At 63.1% G+C, this 19,011-nt stretch overlaps 1 protein-coding gene across 1 annotated transcript in view; it reads right to left on the reverse strand.

Moving 5' to 3' along the window:
* Window positions 1-327: 327 nt before the first annotated feature.
* LOC137148303 (alpha-2-macroglobulin-like protein 1) overlaps window positions 328-19,011 on the reverse strand; it is a gene marked incomplete at its 3' end in the record, with an annotated part of 29,291 nt that continues 10,607 nt past the window's right edge. Inside the window, exons 10-34 of the mRNA XM_067540950.1 lie at window positions 17,624-17,733; window positions 17,207-17,371; window positions 16,407-16,637; window positions 15,884-15,947; window positions 15,613-15,758; window positions 15,051-15,200; window positions 14,105-14,278; window positions 11,637-11,760; window positions 10,509-10,641; window positions 9,478-9,703; window positions 9,089-9,215; window positions 8,640-8,761; window positions 8,043-8,094; window positions 7,355-7,429; window positions 6,776-6,952; window positions 6,219-6,300; window positions 5,789-5,945; window positions 4,208-4,282; window positions 3,567-3,726; window positions 2,626-2,843; window positions 2,146-2,361; window positions 1,901-2,025; window positions 1,377-1,467; window positions 872-940; window positions 328-537 (exon numbers count right to left, since the gene is read on the reverse strand). Of these exons, the coding sequence (XP_067397051.1) occupies window positions 328-537; window positions 872-940; window positions 1,377-1,467; window positions 1,901-2,025; window positions 2,146-2,361; window positions 2,626-2,843; window positions 3,567-3,726; window positions 4,208-4,282; window positions 5,789-5,945; window positions 6,219-6,300; window positions 6,776-6,952; window positions 7,355-7,429; window positions 8,043-8,094; window positions 8,640-8,761; window positions 9,089-9,215; window positions 9,478-9,703; window positions 10,509-10,641; window positions 11,637-11,760; window positions 14,105-14,278; window positions 15,051-15,200; window positions 15,613-15,758; window positions 15,884-15,947; window positions 16,407-16,637; window positions 17,207-17,371; window positions 17,624-17,733 (3,479 nt within the window). The remainder of the gene's footprint in view (window positions 538-871; window positions 941-1,376; window positions 1,468-1,900; window positions 2,026-2,145; window positions 2,362-2,625; window positions 2,844-3,566; window positions 3,727-4,207; window positions 4,283-5,788; window positions 5,946-6,218; window positions 6,301-6,775; window positions 6,953-7,354; window positions 7,430-8,042; window positions 8,095-8,639; window positions 8,762-9,088; window positions 9,216-9,477; window positions 9,704-10,508; window positions 10,642-11,636; window positions 11,761-14,104; window positions 14,279-15,050; window positions 15,201-15,612; window positions 15,759-15,883; window positions 15,948-16,406; window positions 16,638-17,206; window positions 17,372-17,623; window positions 17,734-19,011) is intronic.

The following is a 19,011-nucleotide window of genomic DNA, read 5'->3' on the forward strand; positions in this document are numbered from 1 at the left end:
GTGCTGGAGGGGCAGGACACACCTGCTCTAGCCGTTCCGGCTGGGAGAGCCCAAGTGACATCAGCTGCACCGTCCCACTCGCCCGACGGGCACAGGCTGCCATGTCCCTCCCAGTGAGCACATCCCACCCACAGATCAAACCCGGCCACGCTCAGACTTGGGCGGGATTTCTGGAAATGGGGCACTTGGAAGTAGGGGAGATTTCAGTGACTCCACGGCCTGAGTGTGACACGGAGCCCACGAGAGACGCTGTATGCGGGTGGCGCCAGGGCAGGGCACGGCCACCCAGGCTCTGAGTGCGCCATAGAGCCACGAAGGCAGCTGTACCACAGGCACTATCAGGGCAGGATCGTCCTCCCTAGACACTGACTGTGCCATGGAGCCCACAGGAGCGGCTGGAGCAGAGGCGGAGGCAGAGGCAGGGCAGGACTCACCCGTCTCGTAGTAATCGTACAGCCTCACGCTGGCTGCTCTGAGATTCTTCACCGGGAAATCCTGCTCCACGGAGAAGGTGAAACTCGCCGCCTCCTTCGTCAGCTACCGAGAGAGCGACACAGTGAGCGCCAGGGCTGAAGGTGTGCGTGGGCAGCTAGAACCCCTCCTCCCGCGTCTGGGACTGGCCCAGCCCTCTCCCCTCTGCCCCTGAGGCCTAGAGCAGGCTGAAAATGCTCCCCCCATCCCTGTTCTACCTACCCTTGAAACGTGACCCCCTTCCTCACACGCAGGGCCCAGCTCCAGCCTCCCCACCCCTGAGCTCCCCATCGCTCTGTTCAGGCCCTCCTGGGGTTTGGCTGAGTCTGGTCCCATCTCCCCATCCTTTGATGTCTGCGCTCACACCGGGCCCCCAGAGCCCCCAGCCGCCCGCACGCACCTGGTCCAGATACAGCGTCACCTGGTCGTTCTGCACCTCCAGCTTCTTCACCAAACGCTGCTTCTCCAGCTAGGGGTAGGGAGAGGAAACAGCTGAGCCTGGGACTGTGGGGCTGGGGCCAGAGTCACTGCTCTGCTGGGGGCTGGGACATGGGGCGCCAAACGCCCCCGTGGCCAAGGGGACTGGCTGCCACCCCCGCGTCACTCACACCTGATCATGGGATGTCCCCAGTCTTGGGGCCCGACTGTAGACACAGACGTGGGGGAGCGAAGCAGGGGCCCGACCTGCTCAGTGACGTGATGGGGACCAAGGGCTGCCCAGTGCCCTGCTGCAGCGCTAGGGGTGCTGTGCTGTGCTCAGGGGGCAGGCTTTGTAGGATGCTCCCCCCGGGGCTCAGAGCTGCAATCGGTGTTTTCCTGGGCTCTGGGCTCTCCCCCAGTGGATCAGGGCCCTGGTTTCATGCTGTTTGACTGGCCCGGCCCGTTCTCCTCCATGGGAAGCTCACCTGCCGCAGGGAGCCCTTGTCGGGGCTGTAGCCGGACGGCAGCTTGGCCTCGATGATGGCCATGTTGGTGGCTGAGCGCTGCCCGCTGTACCTGCAACAGGAGCCATGCGCTCTGCTCAGGGATTGCCCTGGACACAGAGCCCAGGGAAGATGGTGGGGGAAGGGAGCCCTCCCATCTCCTCGGCCCTGCAGGCGTCTCTGATGCCCTCTGCCTGCTCTGGGCTGTGACCCCCGCTAGCCCCGACCAGCCCTGAGCTCCCCAGACAAGGGGCACCGGCCCCGGAGCTCCTTGGGAGCGACTGTCTGTTCTAGATCAGCCCCAGGACCAGCCCCTTAGTGCCTGGCGCATTTCAAGGGGCCCCTGCCTCTGCCCCGAGCCCTGCGTGTGGATGGCTCCCCCAGCGATTCCTGCCCAGCCCTGGCTCTGCAGTGGGGCAGCCCTGCCTGGCCATTCCCCCACTCCCTGCGGCCTGTCCCTGCCCCGGGCGCTCGGACCCAGCTGGGCTGGGCTCTAGGGCTCGTACCGGGCGTGCAGGGCGAGGCTGAAGCGGGATGTGGCGTTCTCGGTGCACTCCTTCGGCTCCGTCTCCACCCGCAGGTCGAAGGTCGCGGGGCTCTTTGGGGGCGGCACGTTGTAGCGCAGAGTCAGCTGGGAGAAGAGCAAGAGGGTTGGGGCAGAGCCAGGTGCCGTGGGCCCCCGCCGTGGGGGACTCAACGGGCACAGACAGCCAGCGCTGGCCTGCTGGTCCCCAGGGGCCCCTGCACTCACCTGCACAAAGACACAGCCCTCGCCGCTGGCCCGCACCGAGTACCGCCCGGGGATCTCCTGCAGGGCCGCTCGCTGCAGCACCAGCCGGTTGGCGTTCTCCACGTGGAATTCCTGCCGGGCCCCGGCCTGGGAGCTCACTGTCACCGACACAGCCCCGCTCGCACTGTACGTCAGGGCCGCGTATTTGGCCAGGGCCTGCAGCGCCACCACCGTGTCCTGGGGAAGGAGAGTCACCCAGCTGCTGTCACGCTCTGGGGACAGGAGCCCGGCTCAGTCTCACTGCAGCAGGATCGGGACCCGCAGGGGCGCTGACACCGGGCCCAGGCTCCCAGCCCCTAAGACAGGGGGCTCTGCACCCAGGATCCCCTCGCCCAGGAAGGGACCCAGCTCAGCTGCACAGATGCAGCCCCCAGGGGACTCCTGGCCCCTTCCTCCCCCAGAGACCCCAGCGCTGGCTTTGCCCCGAGGCGGGGGCGTTACCTGCGTGGAGGCGAAACCCCCGTAGGGGTTCTGCTGCTTGCTGAGCCAGCGGACGATCTGGGCGGCGGTCGCCATGTCGGCAGCAGACACGCTAGGCAGGGACAGATAGGCCAGGAGCACGTAAGCCGTCATCTCCACCTCGGCCGACGGGGCCTGGTTCCAGTAGGGCTCGGTGCTGGGCAGAGCCTTCACCTTCCGCTGCCAGTGGAGCTGTCCCCCTAGGAGAGGGGCCGATGGAAGGGCAGCCCCATGGCTGCAGTTACAACACCATGGGTCACGTGTCTGCTTTCCAAAGGGGCCCCAGGGGCTTCCCAGGCCAGAGGGACTCCTGCTCCCCACTGAATGCAGCCACCTCTGGGGCAGACACGGCAGCTGATTCTCAGCGCACAGGAGGGCTACACAAGTGTAACACGACGCCCCCAGCTGGGATGTCCCCCACCCAGGATGGGGGCTGGGATCCTGCAGCATCTCCCCAGGGCTCGGTTACGGTCCATTCCCCTTGGGAGATGCCTACGCGACGCCCTGCCCCGCGGGCTCTGAGCGCAACAGACCCGCCTCAGTCATGGCCACGGGCTCTTTAGCGGCTGGGTTGGGACATGGGGCTTTGCCCCTCTCGTTCTCAGCTCCCATCCCCCCAGGCTGGCAGCGACCCAGCCTCGGCCCCTTTGCCCCATGCACTGGGCCCTGGGAAATGGCGGGACGATCTCACTCCAGGTCTGAGGGGGCGAGTGTCCCCACAACAGCCCAGTGCGTCGGCCCCTCGCTGGCGCCCTCAGCAGAGACCATGGACTGACTGGGCCACCGGGACCCAGCTGCCCTGCCAGCCTGAGGAGTCCCCCGGGGCAGGGGGCAACCGGGTGGGCAGGTCGTGGGCAGCTAGGCCTGGCCTGTGTCTGGAGGCCGTCAGGCTGGAGAGCACGAGAGCGAGGCGCTGCCAGTACCGGTGCTGACGCTGTGCTTGGCCAGGCTCTGCAGACGGGCGCTCCGCAGCTCGGCGCTGCCCGCCAGCCCGAAGGCGTAGGCCAGCAGCGCCTGCGTGTAGAGGTCGCTGGTGTTCGAGGACTCCCGCAGGCACTGCAGGGCCCGGCTCACCATGGGCTCCTGGGACGGGGAGACACCGAACAGACGCCCCGTCAGGCTGAGCCGGTCAGAGGGGACCCCCCGCGCCCGGAGCCTGTGTGTGTCCCCCGGCAACCACCCAGTGGGGTCCTAACAACCCCCCACCTGTCAGCCGTCACCTCCCCTCGACCGTCCTGCTCTGCCGCTACCCAACCCCTGCGCCCCACAAGCCTCACCCAGATCCCCCCGAGCGCTAGACACCAAAACAGCCCAGACCCTCCACAAGCTGCTGAATTGTTCTCCTACCCCAACCCCACCGCGACTCCCCACATCATCCTGACCCCCATCTTGTTACAAACCCCCCCACTGACCCCACAACATCACCTCTCCCCTCTCCCCGTGCCAGCCCTCGCCACTGCCCCCAACGTTGCTCTGACCCCTGCTGGGTACCCCCCAATCGCCAAACCCCAGCTCCCCTCCCAGCTCCCGGCCCCTCCGCTGGGAACACAGGGCTTGGCCTCACCGTCAGCGGCCGCCCCAGCTCCAGAAGCGCCGCCGTGATGTAAGCCGAGAGAGAGAGCTCCCCCACCACGCCGCCCTGAGGGGAGAGACACCGAGAGCCGGCTCAGCCGTGCCGTGCACCGCACTGCTAGACAGGCCACTGCCCAGGACAGGCCCATTGGGCCACAGCAGAACTAGGTCTGATGCACTCGGCCTGCTGCACTTGGTCCCATCTGCTGCTGGGTCCTGTCAGGCCCATGTCGGTCTGTCATGCGGGCTGGCTTGAGTCGGGGGGCATTTAGTATATTGGGTGACATCAGTATGGCAGAATCATAATAATCCATGTGGGATATGCCATGTCAGGTACCGTTAGGAAGGTTATAATGTGCTAAGTAAGATAATAATACTTATGTTCATGTGTGATATTTGAAATGGAAGTTATAGATGTATTTGGGATATCTGTATTTCAAACTGCTGCTGCCTGGGCAACACCCCAGATAGGAAGGCTGCAGAACAATGGCTTGCGTAATGGCCCATTAACGCCTTCCCAGGTGCACGGGGCCCAGAGAGAAAAGCCAGCATCATGAATGAGTCACCAGAACCTGCTTACATGACTCTGGACTCCATGGCAGGCAGCCTACCTGATGAAGCATCAGGACTGGCCCATGTGACTATGGACTCCACTTTGGGTCTTGTGACTGCCCACAGGCCGCATGGCCGGGGGAGGGGTTTATAAGATCAAACCACAGGATCCATCTTTGTCTTTGCTCCTGTCCAGTCTGCAGACATACACCTATCTCTGGAACAATTCATCTTGGAAGGACTCAGACCCATCCAGGTACTGGATGTGAACCAGAGAGAACTACACAAGCCTGCAAATCCACATTTCTTCCAGAAACCTGAAGTATATGGACCTTTAATCATTTGTATATCTGTGATTTACTTTAACCCTTTAACATTTCTCTCATGGTTTCTTTCTTTCTTTTTACAATAAACCTTTAGTTTAGATACTAAAGGATTGGCTTACAGCGTGGTATTTTAGGTAAGATCCAAACTTATATTGAACTGGTGCTGTGGCTGACCCTTTGGGGTCAGAGGGAACCTTTTAGTAAAGAGCAGAGAGTTCTAGTAACTGGTCTCTTTACTGGACCTGTTGCTGATTTGGGAGCCTGGAGCTGAAATGCAGTAAAGGGGGCTGTGGGCATTCGTGGACTGGCTTCTTGATATCCAGTGAGGGGTAATTAGAAGCAGTTCGTGGCTGGTTGGGAAGCCGGGCTTCAGTGTCACCCACCAGCGTGAGGAGAATCTGCTCTCCTTTTGCAGCCTGCCCTGACCTTGGCATTATCAGTTGGCTACCCTGGGCATGGGTCGTATTACACGGTCCCAAGCAGCTGTCCCCAGTTCTGGCAGTCAGGGCGGCCACAACTTCCTTCCCTGCAAAAAGCAGCTGATCCAGTCGTCCCGGCCATTCAGCCCTTTTTAAAAACCCAGGGAATCCCCCACACCTGAACTGCAGCAACCTCCTGCCATGGGGACCTTCTCCCCCTTCCTCAGCGTGTCCCCTCCTCCCCCACCCCATCAGCCCGTCCCCCCAGCCTCCCACCTGCAGGGCGTTGTTCAACAGCTTCCCCACGCTCTGGAAGCAGCCGCTCTCCAGCTGGTAACGCTGCAGCCACTGGAGGGCGTCCTCTAGGTGCTTCTCGTCGATGAAGATGAAGGGTCTGGCCTGGCCAAAGGACTTGAGGACGAAGGCCGTCAGCCTGAGCGGGCAGAGACCCGTTAGAGGGACACTCTGCTGTAGATGCTGGGGGTCGGATGGGGCGCGGGGGGCCAGGGCTGGGGTCAGCATTGTGGGGGATGAGCAGCGCTATCAGGGCAGCCAGGATGGGAACGGGGGGATTTGGGGTGCGCTACATGGGGCAGAGCTGTGTGGGAAACAGGACTGGGGTAGCAGAGGGGCTGGGGTCAGGCTGCAGCCCACGTAGCTCTGCCCGCCCAGAGCCCTGACTCGCCCGCGCCGTGCGGCCCCTCACCAGGTGTTGCCCGAGGCGTCGCTCTTCCCAAAGGCGCTGTAAGAGCCGTCGTCGCGCTTATAGAGCAGCTGGCGCTGGTACCCTGCGGGGAGGGAGAGAGACAGCGAGTCCTGGATCCACTCAGCCGTGGGGCTAGTATCCATCCCCAGCCTGTGTCCCGTGGGTCCCCCTAGCCTTCCCCCCCACGACACTGAGACTCAGAGATTGCAGGGGATGGTCGGAATGGGGGGGATGGAGTTCAGGCTGAACAGGGCCCTGATTCCCCAAACCCTGCAGCACCCCCGACCTGGGGCTGGATCCCAACTGGCGCCTCCTATAGGGGAAGGTCCCGTCTGTAATTGCCTGAAGTCCTGAGTCAAACAGTCCTCATGACCTGGGCCTCGGCTGGAACTGATGCCCCAGAGAGAACAGGGAAACGATCCCATTCCCTGACCCCCAGAGCCAGCCAGCGCCCTCATCTGGGGCTAGATTGGAACCCGTGCCCCAGAGGTGGCATGGACAGGGCGGTCGCAGGTCCCCGGCCATGCCCTGGGGCCATGGGGCGGGAGGACACTCACCGCTCTGGAGGAATCCCTGGGCCTTGTCTCTGATCTCCGGGCTCAGCTGCCCGCTCTTCTCCAGGTACTGCTGGATGTAGATGTTGGGAGCGAACCGGACCATGTTCTGCTCTCCGCAGCCGTAGGGCATGGCCAGCAGGCGGTCTATGTTCTGCAGAGCCATGCCCATCATGTCTCCTGGCACCAAGGGAGTCGGGGGAGCAGAGAATGACCAGGTTGCACAGCAGCTGCCCCATCCCCTATACCACGTCCCTGGAGCCCAGGCACTCGGGGGCACAGCGCCCCCAGTTCAGATCAGGCCTGGTGGGTTTACATGGATACACGCTGATGAATAGGCCATGACACCAATGCCCTGGCACATGACATCACCGCGTGAGTCTATGGCCCCTCGCTGGGGCAGCACAAGGCCCTGGAGCACAGACTGCAGGGACCAGTCCTGCCCCGGCCCCAGGGACCCACTAGACCTCACTGGTCCTTTCCATCCGCGATGCCCCAGCCTCTGTGATCAGAGCGCTGTGCCCAGACGGGCTGGCCGAAGGGTCCGCGCCCTGGCAGGGATGGGGCAGGGGAATTCCTTACCCAGCACAGTCACGTGGGCCCGCTCGGACCCCGGCAGGACGTTCGCAGGCAGCTGCAAGGAGATTTCTTTGGAGGCTGTGTAACCCGAAGGCAAAGACACAACGTTACAGGCCGGTCGGGAACCAGCCCCGCCTCCAGCCAGTCAGATCCCTCCGTTCCTGACCCTTCGGGGCTCCCTCGCCCCATCACAGCCCCTCTCTCAATGCCAAGCTCCCCCGCCGTGGCACAGACGTCTCTTTGTGGCTGATGGCTGGGGTATCAGCGCAGGGTCCTGCCTGCGGGACTCGGTCCCTCCCCGGGCCCCAGAGAGCTGCTGTGATGAGTTCTGCAGGGAGCATCATACACACGGGGGAAGTGGGGGGGGCTGCAAGGAAGAGGAGCTGGTACAGCAGGGTCCCCGTGCGAGTCGGGAGCAGGTCCTGGCCATGCTCGAGCCATCGGCCGATGGTTGACGTTCCCTGTCTGCCCACGAGGGGCGCCCCTTCCCTGGGCAGGTGGTCCTGGCCCTGTCACAGGCAGGACACTGGCCTGGACAGTCCCTGGTCCAGTCCGGTCCAGTACCGCCTGGCGGCTCCTGTGCCCCTAGCTGGGCTGTCCAGGGCCCAGCCGTCACTGAGGTGCCGCAGCCGAGATGCAGCTCAGGCGTCTCCCCGCGTTACTGAGCCCCGGACAGGCGCTGGGCTCCTACCTTCCTGGCAGAGCAGGGAGCTGTGCGACTTCTCCTCCAGGATCCCCCCCGGCTGTCGGGAAGGAGCATCAGACAGAAGGTCAGGAGCATGGACCGCGCACGTCACAGCCTGACAGGGCCTGCCAGGTCAGCCAGTGCCCCCAGCCCCCAGCCAGGGCAGGATCATCCCCTACAGCCCGTGCTGGGGGTCGGGCACATCCCGCTCTCAGCGCCCAGCAATGGGGCTCCCCCTTCCCCGCGGAGACTGTTCTCAGCCCAGCAGATCTCGCAGCTTCCTCCTCTCCACCACGGAGCTTCCCTCTGCTCGTTCCCCTGCCCCCTTGAACCGCTCCTGTGTCACTCCCGGCTGCCCCCCTGGGGTAACACCCGTCTCGGTCTGCCCCAGAGCTCTCCTGCCTTCTCCCTCATCTCGCTGTGGCGAGGCCGCGCATTGGGGCAGTGCAGGTCGGGGTCAGGGACGCGGACGGCGCGGGGCTGGGGGATTATTTTCTGTGGCAGGTCACAAGAATCATCATCTCTGCCTCCAGCCAGCGGGGGTGAGACCCGGGCACCCGATCTCCCTCCGCTCTGCCCAGATGGCGCCGACCAGACACTGACCTGGACCAGCAGGGGCTTTATCACGGTGTCCACTCGCCCCTGGGCCGGCACCACGGCCAGCTCGTTGCCGCACAGCTCCTTGGTGCGCAGAGCCTCGGTGCTGACGGTGACGTTCACCTCCCCTGCGGAGCAAGGCGGGAGACGCCCCCTTAGACAGCCCCAACACCCCTCCCCGCGGCAGAGAGACCCCGGGTAGGATACAGGACGGGAAGGGGGAGGAGAGAGGGCGGTGAAGGCCGAGAACAGTAGAAAAAGGAAAGAAAGAAAATGGGGGGAGAGAGAGAAAAGGGGAGGACAGAGAGAGAAGGCGGGGGGGGGGGATGGAGGGAAGCAGTGACTGTGTGAAATGACAAGTGTGGGGTAAGGGGATTCCCTGCTGGGGTGTCCTTCCCCCCACCAGCCCTTCCCTTCCCCCCACTCCTCTCAGCACCGGCCCCAGCGCCCCTTACCCAGGCTGCTCGCCGTCACCTCCCACTGGAAGGTTTTCCCTTCGTCTGCACAGAGACAGCTGGTGTAAGCGCCGTCCTCGCCCGCCTGCACCTGGATCTGCGCAGACTCCGCCAGCATCACCCGCACCTATGGTGCCCAACACAGGAGCCCCTTAGGGCTGTGGGGGACGCGCTCACACGTCCCAGATCCAGACTGAGACGTGCCCCTCTGGGGCTCAGGCCCCGCTCACCGCGATGTGCTGAGCCCAGTGGTCACGGGGTCGCTGTGGAGCGTCCGGGTCACATCCAGGGACTGCCGGGGCCACTCGTCGGCCTGCGTCACGGCCCAGCCCCCAGCCCCAGTCACCCGCCTCAGCAGCTCCAGCAGCTCAGCCCCGGGCGCCGCTCACCTTGATGCACTGCTGCAGGTAGTTGAAGACGGTGGCCTTTATGGTGAAGGTCTCTCCCCGGACCACGGAGTACGGCAACGCCAGCTCCACAAAGAAGGGTTTGAAGGCCGTGACGGTGGCCGTGGGGGAGAGCCCAAAGCCCATCTCTGCCGTGCAGAACATCCCGGCTTTCCACTCCGTGATGGTGTCGGGCAGCGAGACTGGGACGTCCTTGGAGCCCCCCTCGCTGGGCGGGACGGACACAAACAGAGCGTCAGACACACAGCCGCCCCGTGGGAAGTGCCCACGAGCACAGCCATCAGAGACGTCCCTGCCCGACCCTCCTCTGGGCTGGGACCCTGGGGCCGCTTGTGCAGAACAGGCCAGTCCCAGACATCGGAGGAAGAGCTGTCGGTGCCCCCATCTCATCCCCTCCTCCGCCCCACGCCAGCTAGTGCAGGATCCTTCCCTGCCCCGGGCTCTCCGGGCTGGGTTCAGTGTCCCACGCGATGGGGACCCCCCCTTCCATAGCCGGACACGTCTCCCTGTCAGTGTTATTGCTGGGAGTCAGCCTCAATCCCCCTGCTCGGGATCCCCCGCCCCTCCCACTTACACCCCATGTGCCACTCTCAATGGCCTCTCCCTGGGTTCAAACCCCTCCCATGTTCTCAGCGCCGCAGCTCCCGGGCACTGCGTGGGAATGAAAACACCACAAAGGGCAGCGTGTCAGGACCAGGGGATGGCTGGGGCAGGGCTGGGGAGAACCCTGCTCTGCTGGCCAGACACAGGTCACGGGGCTCCCCGGGCTCCCAGTCCTCTCCCCGCTCTGCGAGTTTGTCACATCTGTAAAGAGACAAATCCCACGGCCCAGGGGCTTTTTAGTCCCTGCTGCTGCGCTGGGTTCCTCTCTGCTGGCAGCAGGGTGCAGGACCCAGCCCCACACGGGCAGCCAGCCCTGCCCAGCAAGTGCGCCATGGCTGGGAGCTACTGCCTCAGGGGGTCTGGTCTGGAGTCCGCTCCGTAGGGAAGGTTTGTAACAGCGCCTCACTCACCCCACGGGGACCAGGTCCCACAGCCAGGTCTCTGGGAAGTACGCACGTGGGGCTGGCGCCTCCGCGATGCTGGGTTCTGGCACTGGCAGGACATTGCTGAATGCGACCTCTCCTGCAGCTCCAATGCCAGGCCCTATAGGAACGTTATCAAGGATCATGAGTGATAAAGATACAAAGGGGGTTGAGGGAAGCTCACATTGGGGCACATCGAAGCAAGGACGCACGTGTGTTTGCAACTGTCTAGATTGTTTCATTTCACATTTCAGGGAATGGACGTGGGAACTGGGAGCTCTGAGAACTGACCCGTGCCCGTGCGTGACCTGAGCGGGGAGCAGCCAGTGGCAGGGCTGGGGTTTGGGGGGGTCTGGCTTGGGGTGTCCTAGGGGCAGCACACACCAGTGGGCTCAGCATGTGGGTGGGAGCCAGGGACGCCTGCGCTCAGTCCCAGCGTTGCCCCTGAGCAGCGTCAATCCTACGTTGCACTCCCAGAGCCCATCACACACACACGCTGGCCAGGCAGGTAGAATCGTTAGCCACACTCAGCAGCTGGCAAATGGAGCCTAGCGCGGCTCAGGGCATTTCTACTGCAACCACCAACCACGAGCGGGCATTGCAGGGCCCATGTGATCACCTCCATGACCAGCCAGCCTGACTCACATCCCAGGGCAGCGCATGGGGCTGGCGTTAGAAACGCTGTCATTGTCCGAGTGAAGCGAGTGTGTCTGGGCTGGAGTCGCCGAGAGACAGGCAGGGAGCCCGGCGATGCCACGGTCACCCCACGTGGCGCAGTGTGATTAGAATGGGCATCGGGGTGGTGCCCACAGGAGGCTGGGCTCCGTCTCCCCGACAGGCAGGTGCAGGCCCAGGCTCGAAGCCGACAGTGGAAGGGGAGGAGCAGAGCTGAACGGGAAGGGTCAGATGATCACGTCTGCCCAGCTCCCGCTGAGAACAACGGCAAAACCCCCATCCCTGCCCCACTGAGAACAATGGAACTGCCCAGGGCAGAGTCAGAGCCAGGATCTGAACCCAGGTCCCAGGCCTGGCCCACGAGCCTCTGGGGGCCGTCTCCTGTGAGAGGGTGTTTGGAATTGCTGATCAAGGGAGATGGAAGCTCCTGGCCCCACTGACCTGGTGAGGTGAATGCAGAGCCCGGCGCGCCAGCTGCGTCTCTCATACCATTACAATAAAATGAGTCTCTGGGTTCACAGGGCTTCCTGGTGTACGTGTTGGTAAGAAGTTTCAAAGCCGCATCCTGGGAGAGAAAGAAGATGAGAAAAAAGCATGAGGAGCAGGAAAAGACTGAGACGAGGGCCGTGCTCAGCACCATACAACTGGCTTAGCAAAGGGGGAGAGTCAGTATTTTATATACGGGGAAACAGAGGCACAGGGTCACAGAGGTCAGAGATGGGAAAGACCCATCGGCTCCTCTCTCCGCCCTCTCGTCCCCCTGGGCTGGGGCAGGAATGTCCCTTACACCACTTCTTCCCAGGGTTTTGGCTTTAGCATTAAAAGTCCCAAGCATGGGACCTCCTCCAGAGACGATTCCAGCCCCTCACATCTCCCGGTCGGGAAGTTATCCCATGACATTTCCCCGTGGCTGGATCCCATTGCTCCTCGCTCTGCCCCATGACGGGCCATGTGGGCCGGAGGCTGGGACACTGGGCTGGAGTCAGGACACCTGAGTTCTGTTCCTCCCTCAGCACCGACCTGCTGGGTGACCCTGGGCCGGTCCCATCTCCCCTCTTCCGCCCCCTCCCTTTGCCTGCTCAGACTGGGAGCTCTTGGGGGCAGGGGCCGTCTCTTACTCCGTGTGTTAAATGCCCCCAAACTCCCTTAGCACAGACTGAAGGTCGCCCAGCGGTGCCCTGTGCCCTGCCAGGCTGAGGAGTGCACCGAGCCCTGAACTGCTGAGCACCAGGCAATGAAGAGTTAAGGTTCGTGCCACCCCCAGCATGGCCTCAGCCCTGCCCAGGAGCCGGCCCTGCCCGCTGGAAGGAGCCCGGAGCTCGCGCCATGGGAAGTGGACGTGAAGAATGACTAGGAGAAGGTGCCTTGGGTGTGTGACGCGGTTTGGGAGAGTCAGAGCCAGAGCTGGAGCCCCAAGTGTGGGCAAGAAGCAGGGTAAGAGCCGGGTGAGTGTGTAACCCCGTTTTGTGAGGGGGGCTCGATCTTGGGACGCCCCTGCTCACATGACCCCACTCGTGGCCCTCTGACCCGGCCCTGCACTGCTGTGAGGCAGAGACAATTTCAGGACAATCCCAGTCAGCCTGTGCAGCTCAGAGCGCTGCGAATCCTGCGCTCGTACACCTCCGCTGCCAGCCCCGCCTGCAACATCCCTGTGCCCGGGAGTGGGCGGGGTGGGGCACCCCTGCTCTCCGGATACGCCAGGGGATCTCTCCCAGGACCAATCCCCACCCCCACCCTGCGCCCCGCCGATTCTAGAAACTGCGGGTCTGTTCACTGCAGACGCAGAGCGAGGTCTGCAAAGGGGGACGTAGGCTCCCAACTCTTATTAACTTCAGTTCCTGAACCCCCTGCTTCCATCCCCCACCTGCCCCCCCTCTACCCATCCCCCCAACTACTCCACCTTTCCCCATCCCCCCACCTGGCCCCCTCTCCCCATACCCTTTGTCCCCTGTGCACATTTCACTCAGGTGCCTTCCTCCTCCTCCAGGCTGCCTGGTAGGGGCGGGGGCTCAGTGGGCGCGCTGGAGGCACCGTCTCCGGGGGCTCCGTTCCCGCACCCAGAGGCGCCGTAGCTCCCGCTGGCTGGGAGCAGCAATTTCAGGAAAACCAGCTCAGGCCCTGCAGCCCCGGACTGGAGCAGGCTCAGTCGCCGGGGGAAGGTGCGCGCAGGCCGGTCGGCACCTGGCCGGGGATGGAGCCTGCTCGGTGAAGAGGGATTCCTCGGAGAATAACGCAGCCAACTACAAGCCCTGCTGGCCCGGGGGAACAGCCACTTCCAGGGCTTCCCAGTCAGCCAAAGAGGGCTGAATTTCACGGGGAAGGCAAAGGGCACCTCCCTGACCCCCGGCGACCTCCCGGCCAAGGGTCTAGTCTCTGCTCCGAGGCAAGGAGCTTCTCAGTCAGTTTATTTTATCGTGGTCAAACGAGTGTTTTCCCCTCCTCCCGGGCTGAGCATCTGCTGAGCTGTTTTAGCTGAAACGTCTCAGAAAGTTCAGCCTGAGGCAGACGCCTGGCTCGGGACATTTCAGACCCAACCGTTTCTGTCTGAGAAAGTGACAAGAACTGAAAACTTGTAACTTGTAACGGGAAGTGCCAGGCACCCGTAACTGGAGCTGGCACTGCCAGCCCCGCCTGTAACATCCCACTGCCCAGGAGTGGGCGGGGCAGAGCACCCCTGCTCCCCGGATATGCCAGGGGATCTGTCCCAGGGCCCGGGTCTTGTCTGGAAGTGGCTGGTGAGGTGTATCCCAGGTCTGAGTTTGCTAGGAGCGTCCCTGGGGACCATTAGAGCCGGCCGGAGAGTTTGGCTGGGACATCGCCCCTGGGTGCCAGCAGCCCTGGGTGCATCGGAGCCATTTTAGTCCTTGCAGGCTACAAAGGAGCGTGGGACACGGCCAGCGGTGACCTACCTTAAACAGGCTGAAGGGGTCACGCAGAGGTGGAGTCCAGCAGCTAGTCGACCTGCGCTGCCTGGGAGGACGGGTTGTGAGAACTATGCTGCGTTGGTGAGGGGGTGGAACTTGAGGACCCTTACAATGTTCGTTGGGTGCGGCTTGCAGAAAATGGGGGAGCAAGTTATAGACCTAAAGATAAACACAGACAACGTCAGCCACGAAACCGAGACACGAGAGGGACCCGCAGGACCCAATGGGACCCAACGCACTAGGAGAACCTGTGGGGGGAAGGGCAGGTGCCCCCTCTCGCTGTGGGGCTCTTAGTGCCCCCTCCCCCACTCTGTCTGGTTCACAGGGGATCCTCGTTGGGGGCTGCCCTAGGGCGGCAGCACACAGGGACGTGTGGGTCACCCCTGGCCCACTGAGTCCTGTCCCTGCTGCCCCACAGGGCTTAGGAGGCTTCACTGGCCGTGTGAAGAGCCCGGGAGCCGCTGACGGCAGCGCCAGCGCCAGGCCGAGTGCGATTCCTTCTCACCACCCAGGCAGGGCCAACCCTGGCTCCCAGGGGAAGCTGGATTCTCCCACAATGCACCTGGCCAGCTGTCCATGCTGTACCTGGGGAGCAGGAAATTCTCCTGCCCCTGCCCCGAGGCCAGCTCTGCCCTGGAGAGCGAGCTCCGCTTCCCGGCCACTATCTCAGCTCTGAGCTCCCTGTTCCAGCCAGAGCCGGGTGGGGGTGCCGGGAGGGGGGCACTGCAAGGGCTGATGGGAGAACAGGCAAGGCAAGCGGGGATCCCACAGAGCTCGGGGTGTCAAGTGCCATGGGAGCAGCCCTGAGGTCGGGGAGAGGTGGCCTGGAGTGCCCGACCCCCAGCGGCCCCGTGTCGCCCCTGCCTGCGACGGGGGTGGGACTCCTCGAAGCGGGGGGGCCGGGCGAGCGGCCGAGCTGCTCTGGACTCACCGTGTCGACGCTGAGCTCGGCCTCAGGCTTCATGAGCAGCACGCTCTGATCCACGGCACGGACGGCGCACAGGGACCCGGGGGCAGCCTGCACCCGGAGCTGCAGCTCTGAGCCCGGCAGGGCCCGGTCCTGCGAGAAGGCCAGCTTCACCTGCGAGGGCACAGGGCGTCACGTGGGGGGAAACCCCAGGGGAGGAGGAGACAGTCCCGGGCAGGGCAGGGGCCCAGCTGTGGGCACCCAGGTCGCTCTGGCTCAGGCCCCACTGGCAGAAGGGCTGGTGCTTTGGGAGTCAGTGCTGGGAGCTGGAGGCGGGGGGGGGGGTGTTGAGGGAGCCCAGGCTCATTCAGTGCCCCCGTGGGGCGGCTCCTGGGGCTGCAGTTGTTTCTAGACACGCCGGGCAGCGTGCATGGTGGGGGGAGATGGGGCAGCAACAACCCTGGCGCTGCTGTAAGGCCGGGGAAGGGAGGGGCCGAGGGCACCAGCCATGCCCCTAGTCAGGGCTCCAGCTGTGGGGCAGGGAGCGATTCCCCCCAGAGGCTCCTCTGCCCCGAGCCCGGCTCACCTTGTTTGGGAGGCACTTGGCCACGCGCAGCAGGGCGCTGTCGGCAGCCATCTCTCCGTCGGGCAGCACCGTGTAACCCAGCACCTTGGCAGAGGGCGCCAGGTCAGCGCCGACGGGCAGCTCCACAGAGAAGGAGCCCTTCAGCCCTAGGGAGCGTGGGAAACACACAGGGGACGTCAGGCCCAGCCAGCAGAGCCCCTCCCCCAGCCCGGCCCCTGCCCAGGGGCTCAATCCCCCCTCACCCCTGCACAGACCCTCCCCCGCCACCTACCAGCCCCCACTCTGAGGTCCAGCCCCTTCTGGAGGGTCCTGGCGATGGCTCCCTTGGCCACAACCTGCGGAGGAGGAGACAGATTCACAGAGCTGACGTGGGGCTGGCCACGCAGGAGTCAGGGCAGGGCGCAGCCTTTCCCCCTATGCGCTGAGCCCGCAGAGGTGGGGTGGGCGGGGGGAGGACATTCAGACACCAGCAGCCAGGGGCTGGAGTGGACCCAGCGCCCCTTGGAGGAGAAAGTCCTGTATCCCGGTGCCCAGCCCCCCGGGGTAGCCAGCCCCAGCTTTGGGGCCAGACTGGACCCAGAACCTCCGCGTGGGGAAAGGGGAGATGCCCCATCCTGATCTAGCCCAGCCCTTGTCGGTCACAGGGAGCTTCTGTTCCCTGCTGGTCTGTCATGGCTCACAAGATGGAGTGCACACCTCGCGCTGTCACACACACACACACACACGCACACACACACACACACACACACACACACACACACACACACACACACACTCTCCCAGGATGGGCTCACCAGGAAGATGAAATCCAGGCTCTCGGACCCGTTCCCCAGCGACTCTCTAGCAAAGACATAATCCACCTGCAGCTGCTGGGCCCGGTCGCAGGGCAGCTCCCCGCCCAGCGAGCGGATCTTCAGGAAACTCTGGCTCTTGGAGTAGAAGGGCTCCAGGTGATGAATGGCATCCCGGTAGCCGGGAGAGACTCTCTCATCCACAGAGCTGGGATCCTCCTTCGTGAACTTCCCCTGTGGGACGCAGAGAGCAATGGGGATCGCCGGGGGCAGGTGCCTGGCACAGGACAGGAAAGCTGCCGGGCAGGGCGGGCTCTGATGCTGCTGACTGAGCTCGCCCTCAAGGCCCCGTGCCCTGCGTCCGTCAGAGGGACGATGGAAAGCCCCAGGGGTACAAAAAGGGGCAGCCACAGCGGCAATGCAGCCCCTGAGCTGCTGGGCCCAGCGCTGGTGCCTCATACACAGGGCGAAGGTGCCAGGGCAGCCCGCAGGGGGCGACCGTCCTAGCCTAACCCCACCACAAACATTAAGGAGAAGACAAGTGGGGCACTGAGATGCCATTTGCACCACCCCACTGGTGGCTCTGTTGGTGGGTTCTGCCCCTTCCCCACCCGGCGTCCGTCCTGCTATTCAGCCTGAAGGCTCTTCGGGGCAGGGACAGTTTGTGCGTACAGCGCCTAGCACAATGGGGCCATGATTCTGGCTGCTTCTTAGGCACTACCGAAATAAACATCATAAATCACAGAAACAAGAATAGAGGCAGGAGAGCAGGGTCCCCTCCGGGGCTCGGATCCCGTCACTACCTCAAGAGAGACCTTCCCGGTCCAGCCGGAGGTGTCCAGCTCGAAGGAGGCTCTGCCAGACTCGTCCGTCAGGAAGGTCTGTTTCTTCTGAACGTCTCCATAGGATACAAAGAGCTTCAGCTTCTCATTCTTCAGCCCAGAGCCATCTGCCGCCTTCAGGAGCATCTGAGCCGAGAGAGAAAGGGGGAGACGCACAACTCTGGGGTGCGGCCTCCTGGGAGAGGGCAGGCCTGGAACAGCCGGGGTCCTGGAGGTCAGGACTGAGGGGTGTAGGCAAAGCTGGGATGGGGCAGGCACAGGACTAGAATAGCTGAGTATGCTGGGGGCAGGATTGAGGGCTGGGATGGGTACGGGGACAGGACTGGAATAGCCGTGGTTGCTGGGGTGAGCACTGAGGGTTGCTGGTAATCTCATTACCTTGCCAGTGTAGGGGATCCCAGTCTTGTAGATAGCATCAGCTTCCTCAAAGGTCACAGTAAGGGTTTCAGGCACGATGGTGCAGCTCTTGGTCCCGTTGAGCTCCACACCTAGCAGAGAGGGAGGGACGATAGGAGGAAGGTGTCGGGAATAACCCGAGTTCAGGGTGCGGCCTGCATCCCAGTGCTGATTTCCCTCCATAACAAGCCGCCCAGCCGTTTCTCACCCCTCTAGCGTGGGACTGGAGGGCGCAATTCTGGGGAGGATTTGGAAGGTTAAACGGGGGCCAGAGAAGGATTTTCCTGGGGAATCTGGAAACTAGAAAATTTAGATTCACCTTCCCATGGGGCTCAATCCCAAACCAGCCCCGTGACATTGGCTGGCCGGGTCTCCTGGCTCTGTGGCCCTTTTCCCAGCAGAGGGCTCTTTACTGAATGGCCCCAGAGCCGGCCCCGCTCACAGGCCCCTCAGCACAGAGGCGTGCCCCAAGAAAGGCTGTTTTCAGCAGGGCCGAGGGACCCGTTGCCGTTCTGGACCTGCTCCCCTCCAGCCACTTCATCCTTGAGGTCAGCACATGTTGGGTAACGTTTTAGCCACCCCACGGTTGAAACTTTCAGACAAATGGGAGGCGGCTGCTCTGGAGATCAGGTTCTTATGGATTAAAGGTGAAGTTATCTAGGTTCGTTGCTCAGCGATTAGCATGTGCAGTGACTCAGGACCCAGCGACACAGGCTGGCCCTTCTCTGCAGTCTGTGCCAGCTCAGTCAAAACCCAGAGGCCACCCTCGGGAGGGTGTTTAGCCGTTGTGGGAAGGTTCCTCTGAGAGGAGGTGGTGGGGCCCACAATCAGTTCATTTTCAATATCAGTATAAAGCCACCTGGCAATAACAGTGATAATGATAATCACCGAGGGCGGCTCATGGCCACGCGGCTCCTGGGCTGGGCAACCTCGTGCTGTCCTGCACCAGGAGACGTCACTGAGTACAACGAGACACTCTGTCCATTGCCCTGCATCCCAGGAGGGACCATGGCTCACAGCGCAGTCCCTGTGTGATATACATTGCTGTGCTGTGACAGGCCTGAGCCAACATGGCACAGATTGGAACTGCAGAGCCGCGCCCTGACGGGTTGTGATGGGAATTCAGTTCCAAGAGACCTCTCTGCACACGACAGGTGATGGGAGATGCCAGACAATAACACCCCCCCCCCACACACACACACACAGTGGAGTCGTAGTGGGACACATCAACACAGCAGGGTGAGATCTCACAAGGATCCCCACACTCACTCCCCACCTCCAGAGTTTAGCAATGAGCTCCGGCTGGGAAGCCAAGCCGACTGTGCGACCAGGGAACCGCTGCAGCGACTGGTCTATCCAGAAGCAAGTGA

This window comes from Emydura macquarii, unplaced genomic scaffold (assembly GCF_026122565.2).
Source record: "Emydura macquarii macquarii isolate MOO-44397 ecotype Brisbane River unplaced genomic scaffold, CSIRO-AGI_Emac_v2 contig_629, whole genome shotgun sequence".
NCBI lineage: Eukaryota > Metazoa > Chordata > Testudines > Chelidae > Emydura > Emydura macquarii.